General features: G+C 42.6%; 1 protein-coding gene across 1 annotated transcript; it reads right to left on the bottom strand.

The window, feature by feature from the left end:
• Positions 1-469: 469 nt before the first annotated feature.
• On the bottom strand, positions 470-8,005 carry igfals (insulin-like growth factor binding protein, acid labile subunit). The gene is made up of 2 exons (XM_052138699.1): positions 7,900-8,005; positions 470-7,614 (listed from the first exon to the last, which is right to left on the bottom strand). The coding sequence occupies exon 2, from the start codon at positions 7,607-7,609 to the stop codon at positions 5,777-5,779; it is 1,833 nt and encodes a 610-aa protein (XP_051994659.1). The 5' UTR covers positions 7,610-7,614; positions 7,900-8,005; the 3' UTR covers positions 470-5,776.
• Positions 8,006-16,152: the final 8,147 nt, after the last annotated feature.

Raw genomic sequence — 16,152 nt, 5'->3', positions numbered from 1 at the left:
GCATACTGTGTCTTATGAGTGCACATTCTAAGGAAATTTACCATAACCTCGTGCTACCCCGCGGCCTCATGTAATGACTCACTATTTTGGATAAGCTGTATGCTATACACTAAGCCTTAGAATGTCCTGAACAGTATGCAATGGGTTTAAATTCTAATTCTAAATTCTAAATTATTTAATTTAAATGACCAAACACCATGGAGTTGATTTCCATGAACTGCTTCTATGGGCTCAGTGTCAACCAAAGTGCCTCTAGTAAGAATCCTCTTCAAATTTTTTTCAATGAAACCTGTTTGGTTGTAAAGAATAGTGTCTCTAGTTTTGTGTGATATGCTGCTTTAAATATTTCGTAATTATTTTGTGCTTTGGCGCACTAATAAACAGTTTAATAAAGCAGTTTTCTGACAGAAGTTCCAAAAACATGTTTGTTATTTTAAGTAAAATGTTACATTAACAAATATGTGGAACATTTCATTTTATTCAAAATGTTGTTATACTTTTGTTTGTTAACACTGTACAATAAGGTATTCATTAACAGTAGTAAATGCATTCCTATTTATTTACTCACATTTTTCACATTGAGAATATATTAATTCATCCAAAATCTGAAAATTTTTGCTTTATATATGAAAATAGGTGCATTTAAAACTGTTCTAAGACAGACAGCACACTGGAGGTTAAGTAATTCACTAAACAGGGAGCAAGAGTGCATCCTATAGCTTTCATATGCAGCTAAGTGCATTCACTCCTAAAAGTTCAGTTTCAGGCTGCAGATGATGTTTGGACCACTCAACGTGTTTGGCAGACATGGGACAATTATAATCAGTGCATACAGTTGAAGTCAGAACCACTCCACATATTTAACATTGGAAAACTACCATTTTTGTAAGTCGTTTAGGACAACTACATTGTGCATGACACAAGTAATTTTTCCAACAATTGTTTACAGACAGATTATTTCACTTTTAATTGACTATATCACAATTCAAATGGGTCAGAAGTTTAGATACATTAAGTTCACTGTGCCTTTAAGCAGCTTGTAAAATTCCAGAAAATTATGTCAAGCCTTTTGACAATTAGCCAATTAGCTTCTTATATCGGGTGTACTGAATTGAATGTGTACCTGTGGGTGTATTTTAAGGCCTACCTTAAAACTCAGTGCCTCTTTGCTTGACATCATGGGAAAATCAAAAGAAATCAGCCAAGGCCTCAGAATAAAAATTGTGGACCTCCACAAGTCTGGTTCATCCTTGGGAGTAATTTACAAATGCCTGAAGGTACCACGTTCATCTGTACAAACAATATTACGTAAGTAAAATTTTCCACCATGGGACCATGCAGCCATCATATCGCTCAGGAAGGTGACGCATTCTGTCTCCTAGAGATTAATGCAGTTTGCTGCGAAAAGTGAAAATCAATCCCAGAACAACAGCAAAAGACCTTGTGAAGATACTGGAGGAAACAGGTAGACAAGTATCTATATCCACAGTAAATCAAGTCCTATATCAACATAACCTGAAAGACTGCTCAGCAAAGGAGCCACTGCTCCAAAACCACCATAAAAAGATAGACTAGAGTTTGTAAGTGCACATGGGGACAAATATCTTCTTGGAGAAATGTCCTCTGGTCAGATGAAACAAAAATGAAACTTTTTGGACATAATGACCATCATTATGTTTGGAGGAAAAAAGGTGAGGTTTACAAGCCGAAGAACACCATCCCAACCGTGAAAAGCGTGTGCGAGCAAGGAGACCTACAAAACTAGTGCTGGTTCTGGCTTACTTGGTGCCCTAGGTGAGATCCGACATGGCACCCTGTTAAACAATTTAAAGGCAATGCTACCAAATACTAACAAATCGTATGTAAACTTTGACCCACTGGGAATGTGATGAAAGTAATAAAAGCTGAAATAAATAATTCTCTCTACTATTATTCTGACATTTCATATTCTTAAAATAAAGTTTTAATGCTTTCTACGATTAAATGTCAGGCATTGTGAAAAACTGAGTTTAAATGTATTTGCCTTAGGTGTATGTAAACTGAACTTCAACTGTAGATTAATTTAACATGATTGGCAGTGATTTGATAGTGGCCATTACCTTTAATCAGAATGATCTATTAATATTTCTACAAAATAGGCTGTAATGTCTATAACGTCTCAAAAACATGATTAACCAACACTCCTGGACACACAATAAACTATTCGATGAAAAAATAAAATAGAAAATGCACACATAAGTTACGCAGGGCTCTCAGGAGGTTAAAGGGGCAGTCAATCTAGGCTTTGAACACGCAAATGTTTACGGACATGGGACAGCCCAGGATATGATTCCATGTGGGAGGGCATCAGGAGTATCTAAATAATACATAACAAATAATATTACATACAAAATTTTAAAATATATTTTCTACATACTTTTCTGCAACAATAAAACATGCAGCTTTAAAATATGTATTCTCAGTCTTCTGTGTTCAGATGAATTTGAATAGGAGTAAATGGAGGCGCATTTATCTTTGCAAGGTTAAATTCCCCTGAAAGAATACAGTCATCACCATGCAATGGACTTCAGGTGACAAAGAATTTCCCCTTCCGGATTTTGCATGGATTTCAAGTTTGGTAGACTTTGACAGGCAGATTCACTGTGTTGACAAATAAGAAGTTGCTTGGTTTGGCAGTGACCTCTGAGTGGTTTCTTCTTATACAGGTACACTGAATATTCAAGGATATCATTTCCACAGACTGTTTTCACAACATTCTCAGTTTTACAGCATCTACATACCTTACGTGCTTGTTGGATGTTTGTGAAAGGGTAAAAAGTGTTCAAATCTTGAGAGCATGCAGATTTGAGAACTTGTACAATAAATATTTGTTCATTTAAGTCAATACACATTATGCAAGTAAAGTTTGCTTTGACCCATTCCGTGTAATGTGTGTCCAAATATGAGATCCATGTACTCTATTTAATATCCTTTCTGTTATTATCCTTTCTGTTATTAACAGTGAGTTGTTGATCAAACAGTAATAAGAAAATGTAATTCTAATCACAAATTGCAGAGATGAGGTAAAAACAACCGTCCAACTTCTTTCAACCGCAAACGACAATACCATTTTAGCGCTTGTTATATTAATGTAAACTCAGTCTAAATACTTGTAAATCGTTCAAATTATGCATATAAACAAACATGTAACAAACTGTAATAATTTGGCAAGTGTCGTAAATGTGTAAATGTATTTGATGGGTGATTATAGACAAATATTATGAAATGTTTTAAGTTCAACAAACTCTGCAAATTTAACAAATTGGCTCTTGTAGCATATACATTTTAATGTAGTACTTTTGATGTAGTAGCATTTTAAGGTTAAATGTGGAATTCTATTTTCATTATTAGGTTTAAACCTTATATTTAGTGTTAAAAAATATGTATAAAATTTCATGAAACAGCTTGTATCATTATTGTAAATGCAATTTCCTGAAATCATATAAACTGATAGAATGTGAAAGTTGTATAATTAAAAAATGCTTAAACATGATAAAAATATTGCTAAAAATTGCAAAAAATGTTTTTAGCAATATCACACAAGCAAGAGTGCGATATGGCCCTACATCAGCACAGCTATGATTAAGCCGCAGGCCGAGTGCCGTAGGTAATCACAGCAGTGCTGATTTAGGGCCATACAGCACGATTGCGATTGTGATATTGCTTTTACACAACAGTTCAATTAACACTTTAAAAAAATAGAGTACAGTCATAAAAACACATTTGTGCATTGAAATACTTTCTTACACGATGGATCAGAAACTGCCATTGTTGGTTCAAACCAAATGATGTGTCCAAGCCTCCATTAATAATTCAAAAATATCACTTCAGAAATAGGATCACGGCTTATCCAATAACTTGTGCTGTTTTGAACAAGTTATTGGATAAACAAGGATGTATGTGTGTGTGTGTGTGTGTGTGTGTGTGTGAGAGAGAGAGAGGGAGAGGGAGAGAGAGAGACGTATCATGTGCTGCCACACCCAAGCAGAGATGCTGTCAGCTTTCTGAAGGTCAGCTTTCTCAGAGGTAAAATAGCATCCAAGAGGGGGAATTTCTCTCTATTTCGTTGTAGCTGGTGCACAAGTGTCGATCACTATAGAAACCACAATGTCCACTGCCATTTTAAACAGCTCCCATTGTGTAATTAACACGTCTGTTGTGTCTCTCAGCTGTGATGAGCCGTAATGCTGAAGTTGTTCGGTTAAAGCCGTTTAAAGCTATTCCTAGTTTTATTAGTGAAGTGTGGTAAGTGTAGTAAGTGATCACGAAGCGCTTTTGTATGTAAACGGCTGACACAGATTCACTTCACGTCACTTAACAGGCTCATATTATACACAAAAATTATCTTTTACCACCACCTGCTGGCTAACATAAAAAAGACAACCCATAGCTCGTAACACATATGCACTGCTCTTACACTTTAGTTTAGAACAGCATGAACACAAGCAGAATGATACACACAGTGAAGCGTCCAAGTGATTATGTGTAAGACCATCAGTGCTCATTGAACATCTCTCGTCCAATCAGATTCGAGGACCGGAACTAACTTTTGTTTATATATATATATATATATATATGTATAACCTATATATATGAAGATGCCCCCTTTCCAGTTTGCTTAATATCTTTTCAGTTTCATTATGCTTACATGTTGTCAAATGTCTGGCGAGTAAAACAAAAATGTACTAGCCAATGCCGATTCTTTCTCCAACATGCCCGAAGAGGGTTGCCCAAATATGAAAATTCTGTCATAACTTATTCATTTTCATGTAATTCCAAATACATTTGATTTTATTTCTTCTGCGGAATATAAAAAGAGATGTTATGCAGAATGTTACATGTTTTTTTTTGTCCACAAAATGTTAATGTCTGAATATACAACATCAACTCAATTGTCATTTGTTACTTTAACATTACTTAAATTCAGAAAAGACATAGTTCACCTAAACATTAAAGTTCTCTCATCATTTACTCACCCTCATGCCATCTCAGATGTGTATGAATTTCTTTCTTCTGATTAACACAAATGAAGATTTTTAAAAGAATATCTTATCTCTGTAGGTCCTTTTAATGCAAGTGAATGGTGATCAGATCAGATTATTTTTGAATCCATGTCTTCTGATGCGATCCAGTTGTTTTGGGTTAAAAAGACCAAAATATAACTCCTTTTTGCCTCTACTTCTTGACCGCAGTCTCCTTGGCGATCATGATTTCAAACTCGATTACACTTAGTATATTGCCATTTAGCGCTCTGCACATATATCAAGCACTAGGAAGAGTAATCGAGCTTGAAATAATGATCTTGCCTAGAAACTGCAATGGCAAGATGCACAGTGAAAAAGAAGTTATATTTTTGCTCTGTTCTCACCCAAAACAAACTGTATCACTTCAGAATTCATTGATTAAACCACTGGAGTCTGGATTTTGCTGACTTTATTTCCTTTTTGGACCTTCAAAGGCCTGGTCAAAATTCACTTGCATTGCGTGGGCCTACAGAGCTGAGATATTCTTCTAACAAACTTCACTTGTGATCTGCAGAAGATTGAAAGTTAGAGGTTAAATGATGATAGAATTTTTATTTTGGGTGAACTCTTCCTTTAAATTCTGTTTGCCAAAGAAAGTTTTGCTGGAGATAAATAAATGTCATGAATTGAAGCGCTGAGACATGGGACTATAATGATTATATAGAAACAGTCAATTGTAGTGTGTATTTAGATTAGAATAAAGATCTTTAGACTTAACAGCCCTGAAAATGTTCACTTCCGATGTTCCGCAGGTCAAGTCCAGAAACACTGGATGGGCTGGCACATGTGATGTTATTGTATATTGTGACAAGTGTATGGGGCTCCTCACCCTCGCCAAGTATTTCAACCTGGAGAGGAATGACATGTGGCTTCTGAAGACTGAAATCTCTGAAAGGTTTAGCACTACAGTCACATTTCCACTTGTTACCCGAGACCCAAAGTTGCTCCAAGCTATCAGGTATAGAAGCTGGGAGGTTGATTAGTGCATTGTCTTTTAGGTTCAAGTAACGCAAACGTGGCAGCATGTATATTGTTGCATTAAGTATGTACTCCAGTTTGTTTCCTGAGAGATCCAGCCAAGACAGATGTTGCAGAGGTATCAAAGCCTCAGATGGAAGATGGCCAAGTAAGTTTCCTGACAGCAGCAGGTAATCAAGGTTCTTCAGACCAAAAAATGTGTTGGAGGTGATGGATGTTATCTGGTTGAATCTCAAATCAAGCTGTTGTAGCACTTGTAGTTCCACAAAACTTTGACGCTCCACCACGGAGATGTTGTTGTGTTGTAGGAAAAGGCGGCGAAGGCCTGTTAAACCATTGAAACTTTGGCTTGAGACTTTCGTCAAACAGCTTCTATCAAGGTGAATACTGTGGAGCTTTGATAAACCCTTAAAAACTTGATCAGGGAGGCTCTGGAAACAGCTTCCAGTAAGTTTTATTACAGCAAGGTAATTAAGACCCATAAATGTGCCCATGCGCGCCTCTTGTAGTCGGTTGTGCTCCATGTTTAGCACCTCTAAATGACCCAGCCCTTCGAAGACTCTCAGTCCCAAGGCTCGTATCTGATTGTGACATAGGCAGAGTTCCTCAAGGTACTGCAGATCACGGAAAGTCCCGGGTCTTAGGTTACCAATTGAGTTATTTGACAGGCGGAGCACATGTAGGCTATGTAGGCCAAGGAAAGTTTCATCGTGAAGTACAGATAGACGATTTCTGCTGAGATCCAACCATCTCAATGATTTCATGCCTAAAAATGCCCTTGGTGCCACCGTCACTATCTGATTTTGGCCCAGATAAAGCTTTTGCAGCTTTGGTATTTTCAGAAACACATTTGGCTTTATGACCTTCAGATAGTTCCCAGTTAGGTCCAATTCCTTGAGCTCGGTCAGACCTTGAAAAAGCAGGGGTTGTAGATAAGCCAGTCGATTTCCAGCAAGTACTAACTCTCGTAATCCATGCAGGTCATGGAATCCTGTCTCAGGCAGTACGGACAGCGAGTTCCATCCTAAATTCAACAACCACAAGTGGGAGAGCCCAGTGAATAACCTGTCATCTATTCGAGACAGCTGATTATTGTTGAGACTGAGGGATGCAAGATTGGATGCTCCCTGGAAGACTATGCCAGGCAACAAGCGAATATTGTTTCTCTCAAGGTGCAGGTGAGCAAGGACATTCATTCCTTTAAATACATGGGCATCAAGGGTAACCAGCAAGCCGCTCTGTAGGTTCAAGAACTCCACATTGGACAGATTTTCAAAAGTAGCTGCTGGTAAGTTTGTAAATAGATTTCCATCAAGCCATAGGGAGCGTGTAGACACGGGTATGTCGGAGGGAACCTGGGTGAAGTTGCCTGTACTGCAGTAGACGTTAAGCTCTAAGGTGTATTCATCTTGGATACAGGTACACCCGTTTGGGCATGGCTCAGTCTTTGGACCAGGTTCCTCTGTGGGCTTTGGCTCCTCTGAGGGTCTGGATTCCTCTTTGTAGGGTTCTGCCAGCACCACTGATGTTCCCAGTGTGTACAACAAGAGTAGTACTAGGGGGCTCATCCCAACTAAGATACAACATTGAAAATGTCAATATTAAACATTGCACTGTAACATGTCACATACCTACTTAATTTTCGATATCTGTATGTTTTTATTTTTATTATTATTTCAGCTGTAATATCTAGACCATATCACACTAGTATTAGTAACTTTTCTTAATCCCATTAAAGAGCATAAATTCTTCGTAAATATAATTCAATTATAAGATAATTCACTATGACAGATTTGATTGTAAGCTATTAGTATCTTAGCAGAAGTTTCAAAAGAGAATTTTTAAATTTTGTCTGTACCTTTTTTTAGTGACAGCAGTCCAGCAAACGTTCACTAGACAGTGGCATGTGTGTGTGACAGGTCCAAACTACCTCTGTCCCTATATATATCACCTAGAAAAGACAAACAGTGTTCTGCACAGAATTAACCTCTTGATTTCTGCTGGTAACACTTTACAATCAGGTTGTATTTGTTAAATTTACTTAAACACTACATGAGTTAACATGAATTAACAATGAACAATATGTTTACATAATTTACACTTTACAATAAGGTTCTATTTGTTAATATTATTAATGTATTAAGTATCATGAACTAACAATGAACAAAATTTTTTCATATTTGTTAATGTTCATTAAAATACAATTGTTCATTGTTAGTTCATGTTATTTCATAGTGCAATGACTTATGTTAACATATACTTTTGATTAAAAAATATTACTATATATTGAAATTAACATTATACAAGATTAATAAGTGACAAGTTACAGTGCAATACTGTAAAAGTATATTTCATTGTTAATTCATAACAACTATTGTAAACTAATGTTAACAAATGGATATTTATTGTAAAGTGTACCCGGAAGTTCCTATTCATCCTAGCAAAGAAATTACTATCTTTTCTTAGGTTACTATTAAAATATTTGCCACACTTTGTGTCAGAATTGTGATACAAGACTATATTTAAGTTTATCCAGCTTCTATTTTGCTAGGCGTAAGCAAAGGATAACCCCTTCCCTCAATCATACTGTCACGAACCCCGCTCCTCTGCCCCATCTCCGTGTCCATGAGCACGCACACATGCACTCCGCGAGCGTGCTCGCTTCTCGCTTCCCGCTTCCTCGCTCCGCCCCCTTGAGCTCGTACGCTCTGTTTCCTCCCTCGGGCTTCCACGCCCGGTTTTGCTATTACGAGCTCACGCTCGTAAACTATCTCCTCCCTCTAGCGCACTCGTCCCTATCACCTGTCATTGTTTACACCTGTTCTCGCCCCTATAAATACACTATCCTTCCGTTTGTTTCCCGTTGGTTATTGTATTTAGATTCCCGTGTTTTGCCCCCCGCTAGTCTCATCTAGTTTTGACCCCCCTGTGATTCGTTCCTCTTAGCTTGCCAGCCCTACGCTTTCCACGACTACTCTATCTGTAGATTTGCCCCTTTGTCTTATCCTGATTCCCCGGCCCCGACTTTACGCTTCCCTCGACGACTCTCCTTCTGGATTTTCCCCACTGTACCTTTGCCTGCTCTTATTTAATAAAGCAGTTGTTCGTTACATTGTGACTGTCTCGTCTTGTGTGTGTGTGTCCAGGTTACAGAATAACCAACCTCACCGTAGACAGTCACAATGCGTCACTCCACGGATTCGCGCAGCTCTCTAGAGCGGATTTTCGTGGCGCGTTCTGTGCGCAGATTTGCGGCTGGGAGAGATGACCACGCACTCACGGCCCAGGGACAGCAGGTACGCACTTTGTTTGATTTTTGTCACCCTGTTCTACCTGTGTCTGTCCCTGAGCCGTTTATGCTCCCAGCGCATTTCTGAGCGCTGTGAGCTCTTCGGTGCTTACCTAGAGTTTTCCGAGCAAGGCAGTGGTTGTGTAACTCATAACCCCGCCCTTGGCATTATGGACCCAGCGGCCCAACTCATGGGTTTGCGTCAGGGGAGCCAAACCTTGGAGGCTTATGTGATGGATTTTTGTGTCCTGGCGTACCAGGTGAATTTTAATGAGGTGGCTCTGAAGACCATTTTTCAATGTGGACTGAATGAGCCAACCTCATCATTAATGCCTGGTGGTCGCTGCTCCCTTAACCTGGCTCAGTTTATTGACCTCGCCCTACTGTACGCCGGTTCCTCGTTTACCGTGGGGGAGGCAGAAACTGAACCAGCGAAGCCTACCACGGCCCCGTCTTGAAGCCTACCACGGCCCCCGTCTAGAAGCCTTACACGGCCCCCGTCTTGAAGCCTTACACGGCCCCCGTCTTGAAGCCTTACATGGCCCTAGCCCCGAAGCCTGTAACGGCCCCAGTCTCGAAGCCTGGCACGGTCAGCGAGTCAACGCCCATGCCTGCCACGGCCAGAGAGCCAGCGCCCATGCCCGCCACGGCTAATGAGCCAGCGCCCATGCCCGCCACGGCCAACGAGCCAGCGCCCATGCCCGCCACGGCCAACGAGCCAGCGCCCATGTCTGCCACGGTCAGCGAGCCAGTGCCTGTAGCCTCGACCGCCCCAGAGCCAGCGCCTGTAGCCTCGACCGTCCCCATGGCCACATCCCCTGTTGGCCGAAGACGTCAGAGAAGGAAGAGGGCCCCTTCTCCCCAGTCTCGTCTTGTGCTCAAGACCGCAGAGGTTCCCCCAGAGTCTTCCATGGCTCTGCCGGGTTCTGCTCCACCCCCAGAGTCTTCCACGGCTCTGCCGGGTTCTGCTCCGCCCCCAGAGTCTTCCACGGCTCTGCCGGGTTCTGCTCCGCCCCCCGAGTCTTCCACGGCTCTGCCGGGTTCTGCTCCGCCCCCCGAGTCTTCCACTCTGCAGACCTCTGCTCCGCCCTCAGAGTCTTCCACGGCTCTGCAGACCTCTGCTCCGCCCTCAGAGTCTTCCACGGCTCTGCAGACCTCTGCTCCGCCCTCAGAGTCTTCCACGGCTCTGCAGACCTCTGCTCTGCCCTCAGAGTCTTCCACGACTCTGCCGGCCTCTGCTCCACTCTCAGAGTCTACCACGGCTCTGTCAGCCTCTGCTCGCCCCTCAGAGCCCTCCCGGGCTCCGCCTCACGAGTCTCTCAGGGCTCCTCCTCTCGAGCCTCCCAGGGCTCCTCCGCTCAAGCCTCCGAGAACTCCTCCTCACGAGCCTCCTAGGGCTCCTCCTCACGAGCCTCCCAGAGCTCTACCCCTCAAGTCCCTCAGGGCTCCCCCTCCTTCAAGCCTCTCACGGCTTCACCTCTCGAGTCTCTCAGGGCTCCATCCCTCGAGTCTTTCATGGCTCCACCCCTCAAGCCTCTCACGGCTTCGCCTCTCGAGTCTTTCAGGGCTCCATCCCTCGAGTCTTTCAGGGCTCCATCCCTCGAGTCTTTCAGGGCTCCACCCCTCAAGCCTCTCACGGCTTCGCCTCTCGAGTCTCTCAGGGCTCCATCCCGTGAGTCTTTCATGGCTCCACCCTTCAAGCCTCTCACGGCTTCGCCTCTCGAGTCTCTCAGGGCTCCATCCCTCGAGTCTTTCATGGCTCCACTCCTCAAGCCTCTCACAGCGTCGCCTCTCGAGTCTTTCATGGCTCCACCCCTCAAGCCTCTCACGGCTTCGCCCCTCGAGTCTTTCATGGCTCCACCCCTCAAGCCTCTCACGGCTTCGCCTCTCGAGTCTTTCAGGGCTTCATCCCTCGAGTCTTTCGTGGCTCCACCCCTCAAGCCTCTCACGGCTTCGCCTCTCGAGTCTCTCAGGGCTCCTCCGCCTCTCAGGGCTTCCCCTCTCGAGTCTTTCATGGCTCCACCCCTCAAGCCTCTCAAGGCTTAGCCTCTCGAGTCTCTCAGGGCTCCTCCCCTCTCAAGCCTCTCAGGGCTCCCCTCTCGAGTCTTTCGGGCTCCCCCTCAAGCCCCTCGAGCCTTCCAGGGCTCGGCCACTAGAGGCTCCTATGGCTCTGCCTCCCGAGCCCCCTACGGCTCCCCCTCCAGAGCCTCCTATGGCTCCACCTCCCGAGCCTCTCATGGCTCTGCTCCCAAAGACTCCAGAGCTTCCTAGGGCTCCGCCTCTCGAGCCTTCCACGGCTCCGCCACCCGAGCCCCCTACGGCTCCCCCTCCAGAGCCTCCTACGGCTCCACCTCCCGAGCCTCTCATGGCTCTGCTCCCAAAGACTTCAGAGCTTCCTAGGGCTCCGCCTCTCGAGCCTTCCTCGGCTCTGCCACCCGAGCCTCCTGCGGCTCTGCCTCCCAAGCCTCCTACGGCTCTGCCTCCAGAGCCTACCAGGGCTTCACTTCTGGAGCCTTCTATGGCGCCACCTCCCACAGCGTCACCTCCCTCGGCTCTGCCTCCAGAGCCTTCCAGGGCCTCACCTCTGGAGCCTCCTACGGCGCCACCTCCCCGGCTCTGCCTCCAGAGCCTACCAGGGCTTCACTCCTGGAGCCTTCTACGGCGCCACCTCCCACGGTGTCACCTCCCTCGGCTCTGCCTCCACAGCCTTCCAGGGCTTCACTTCTGGAGCCTCCTACGGCGCCACCTCCATGGGCTCCACTTCCTGAGCCTTCCAGGCCTTCGCCCCTAAAGCCCCCCTCGGCTCTGCCTCCAGAGCCTTCCAGGGCTTCACCTCTGGAGCCTCCTACGGCGCCACCTCCAAGGGCTCCACTTCCAGAGCCTTCCAGGCCTTCCCCTAAAGCCTCCTTCGGCTCCACCTCCAGAGCCTTCCAGGCCTTCGCCCCTAAAGCCTCCCTCAGCTCCACCTCCAGAGCCTTCCAGGCCTTCGCCCCTAAAGCCTCCGTCGGCTCCACCTCCGGAGCCTTCCAGGACCCCAGCTCCAGAGCCACCTCACGGTGCCGCCTCTGGCGGCTCCGCCTTTCACGGCTCAGCCCGGACTTCCTGACCCTCTACCTGTCCTGTGGCCTCTTCCCTGGCCTCCGGACCCTATTCCTGTCCGGTGGTCACCTTCCAGACCTCCGGACCCAGTCCCTGTCCTCCAGTCGCCTTCCAGACCTCCTGACCCAGTCTCTGCCCTATGGCTGCCCCCTAGATCTCCCGACCACCCGCCTGTCCGCTATGTTCCTCCTGACCTTGCCTTGAACTGCCCATTGACCCCCATGGACTGTTTTATTTCCCTTTTGTACCTTCTATCCCCCTTGGACTGCCCTCATATTGTTTGTGTGTTTTGTGGGTTTTCTGTTCCCTCGAGCTCACACGCTCGTTCTGCCCCCCGCGAGCTCACACGCTCGTTCTGCACCCCGCGAGCTCACACGCTCGTTCTGTCCCCACGAGCTCACGCGCTCGTTCTGTCCCCTCGAGAACATACATTTTCACAGTTCATTAAGTTTAGCATTTTTGTTTTCTCTGATTTGCTGACAGAAAAATTAATGGAGATTTTTAAACCATTTTGATTATATTAATGTAACCATTTGTTGATATATATTGTCAGGGTTGGGGAGTAACGGAATACATGTAACGGGGATATGTATTTAAAATACAAAATATAAGTAACTGAATTTCACTACAGTTACAATTTAAGTTATTGGTAATTTGAATACAGTTACATTAAAAAGTATTTTTATTACTGAAGAGATTACTTTGCATTTATTGTAATTTGTTTCATTTAATATTTAGTCCATTCAGATGAAAAACATTTATACATATAAATAATGTGATCCAAAGTGCATTTGAACAGTGGTAAAACACTTTCTTATGATGTGTTACATTCATACGAGCAGACAGAGAAGTAAATTTGAAGTTTGTTTGGAGCAGAAGAAATAGAAATAAACCTTGTGTAAATTGTTAGATTTACACTAAGCTAAAATACTATTTCAAGCCATTTTATATGCACATGTTACTAGACAAGATCATGTTTCTTTATCAAGAAAATTCACATTGGATCATAATTTCTTTGATAAGATCTTTGATACTAGGGCAAAAATCATATTCTTGATGACAATTTCTTTTATTATTTTCCTGTAAAAATATCTAAAAATCCTTTAAACAAGATCAATTTGATTGATCTTATTTTAGAAACAACACTGCATATGATATTTAGGTTTTTCAGAGAATGTATTTTTAACATGTGTATTTTGTTTTACTGTACTGACAGAGTTTTTATAGTCAAAACAAGTGAAAAAATCGACCAGTGCTGAAGAAGTAATCCAAAGAATTTCAAATATGTTACTGACCTTGAGTAATCTAACTGACCTGAACTTTATGTATTCTGTAATCTGTAGTGGAATACATTTTAAAAGTAACACTCACAACCCTGTATATTGTGCAGAGGTTCATATAGTAGTGTAAGTAAATTCACTGACTTATCAGTGAACTTTCTGTCTAACAGTACCACAAATATTAAAAGGAAATACTTTGACTTGATCGGTATGGTATTCCAAAGTTCTTGTATATCTGCTGAGCCATCAGTAACATTTAACAGAAGGTATACTCCAATTTTGGTTATCTGTTGGAAGGCATCCAAGTCTAAAAAGTTGTGTCAGCTCAAGAACAAGGCCCAAGTTAAAGTCATATCTTTGAAGGACCAGAAACCACATGTGTAAGTTATTCGAAATTAGTGGTATTCAAAGAATTTTAGGAAGTTGATTCTACTGCAAAGGCAAGCAGATATGGGACCCTGCTCTGGCAAACATTGCAGGCTTCAGTACTGATACAGTAATCAATACAGACATCTCATTCAAATACTGTAATTAAAAAATTCAGAGGTGGTTTTTGGTTAGTGATCACTAGTAGACCCTTCTATAAGCCCAGGGATATGCTAAATATAATCAATATGCAAATGTGTAGGCTAAATAATAAATTGGTGAGCAAAAAGAACTAGTCCACAACAAGACCATCACAGCAGATAATTATTGCTGAGCTTACTTGTAAAGCACAATATACTCTGTTTAACCGTTACATCTAGTCCACAATTTTATTTTGTGTGTGTGACTTTTTAACTCGTTTTTTAACTTGTACATTTTAACATTTCTAACCTGTAAATCACTGATGTAGTAACTTGTGGACAAGGAAGTAAGACGATTTTGTATTTTAAGACACATTGCTTTAAAATCACCAGCAGAGAAAAGTGCAGCCTTTAGCTCACAAGACTTCATCAAGTTAAGTTTGTTCCAAATTTCAGTTGGTTCAAAGAAAAATTTCCACATATTTTCAGCTCAATTATTATAAAATGTGTCAATCTTGGAGATGAAGAAAAAAGTCACATTTAAAAATAAACAAGTTCTCCTTTTTCTGTTTTAGTTATCACTGTTTGTATGTTTATATTTATGAAATTAATTTCCTCGCAGATCTAAAAATAGATATAATACACACAATTGATAGGCCTACCTGTTTGTGTTACTTATAGGAATAGTTCATCCAACAATACAAATATATCTCACCCTTGTGTTGTTCAAATCCCATACGACTCTCTTCTGTGGAGTAGAAAAGGAGATTTTTTTGGCAACAGGGCCGGCCCTAGTATTTCGGGGACCTAAGCAGATTTTTGAAATGGGGGAACCCCCCCCCCACCTATAGGGACTGTACACCTAACCAATCACAACCAACATCCAAAGCTAAGCTTTTATAACAAATCATTTATAACTAAGCTATTACATTTTAAATGCACCTGACTTGTCATGCAATGGTGCCTCATCACTGCTATCTTAAAAAGCTGTAGAGACACCAGTCTTTGTAGTTTTGACAGGTTTCATCAAGCTATTAGCATGTCAATATAGCAGGGCTGTGTGGACAATACTATTTACACATAGTACAAATAACTATTCGGCTGTTCTAAACCTGTTGTAGAGCGCCCCCTGGTGGTCATGTGGCCCTATGCTCCCACATATGTTGCATTGGCCATGTCCAAACTAATTGTTTTAAAAACGTTTATGGCTCTCATCTACATAAGAATGGCGTTTTGAAAACGTCTCCATTACAATATCCTTCGGCGAATAAAAAGTAAGAAACTAAGCAGACTGATATCAATGTGAATTTGGAAACAATAGATTGACTTTTCTTGAACTAAATGGAATCTGTGCTTACCGAAATTGGAAGCACTGCCTCCAGTGGCCAAAGTGGGAAGTGTTTGTGAATGCAAGGGCACATGTGAGCTTCCGGGTGAAATGCCCACAGTGGGCCGTCAAAAGTTATGTTATGTTTTATTAACTTAACCCTCATATTTTATTAACTTAACCCTCAAACCCTAAACCTAAACTGTGAGTGGAGGAAAAATGACATTATAGAGGGAAAATGGAACCGCCAAACCGTGATCATCACTGATTATGCAAAGTGATTACTTCTTGGTTTCAGTGCAAGACGAGAAATTAGGTCTCTCACACCGACACAATACACCTCCAGTCATGACACAAGACAAGGTAAGCACACGGGAAACAATGCAAAAATGTCTGGTGCGAGATGGTGCTTGTCAATAACTCAGCATAATGGGATTGAATTCAGTGTACTGGAACATTCAGAAGCAACATTCCGACTTCCTGTGTGATCATGTTGAACTAAAATGAGATTTTAAGTGAAAATGGATTAGTGTGGCTGTGGCCTTAGTCTCAGTCAACATTCACTTTCATTGCATTTCTTTTTTCCAAGTAAAAGGTGACTGAGGCTGTC

Source organism: Xyrauchen texanus, chromosome 12 (genome assembly GCF_025860055.1).
Source record: "Xyrauchen texanus isolate HMW12.3.18 chromosome 12, RBS_HiC_50CHRs, whole genome shotgun sequence".
Classification (NCBI taxonomy): domain Eukaryota; kingdom Metazoa; phylum Chordata; class Actinopteri; order Cypriniformes; family Catostomidae; genus Xyrauchen; species Xyrauchen texanus.
Note: the sequence above shows the minus strand (reverse complement) of the source record. Positions and strands in the feature narration are given on the sequence as shown.

Bases quoted from the DNA above. Each gene is read 5' to 3' on its own strand.
- igfals (XM_052138699.1), bottom strand. From the start codon at position 7,609: ATGAGCCCCCTAGTACTACTCTTGTTGTACACACTGGGAACATCAGTG.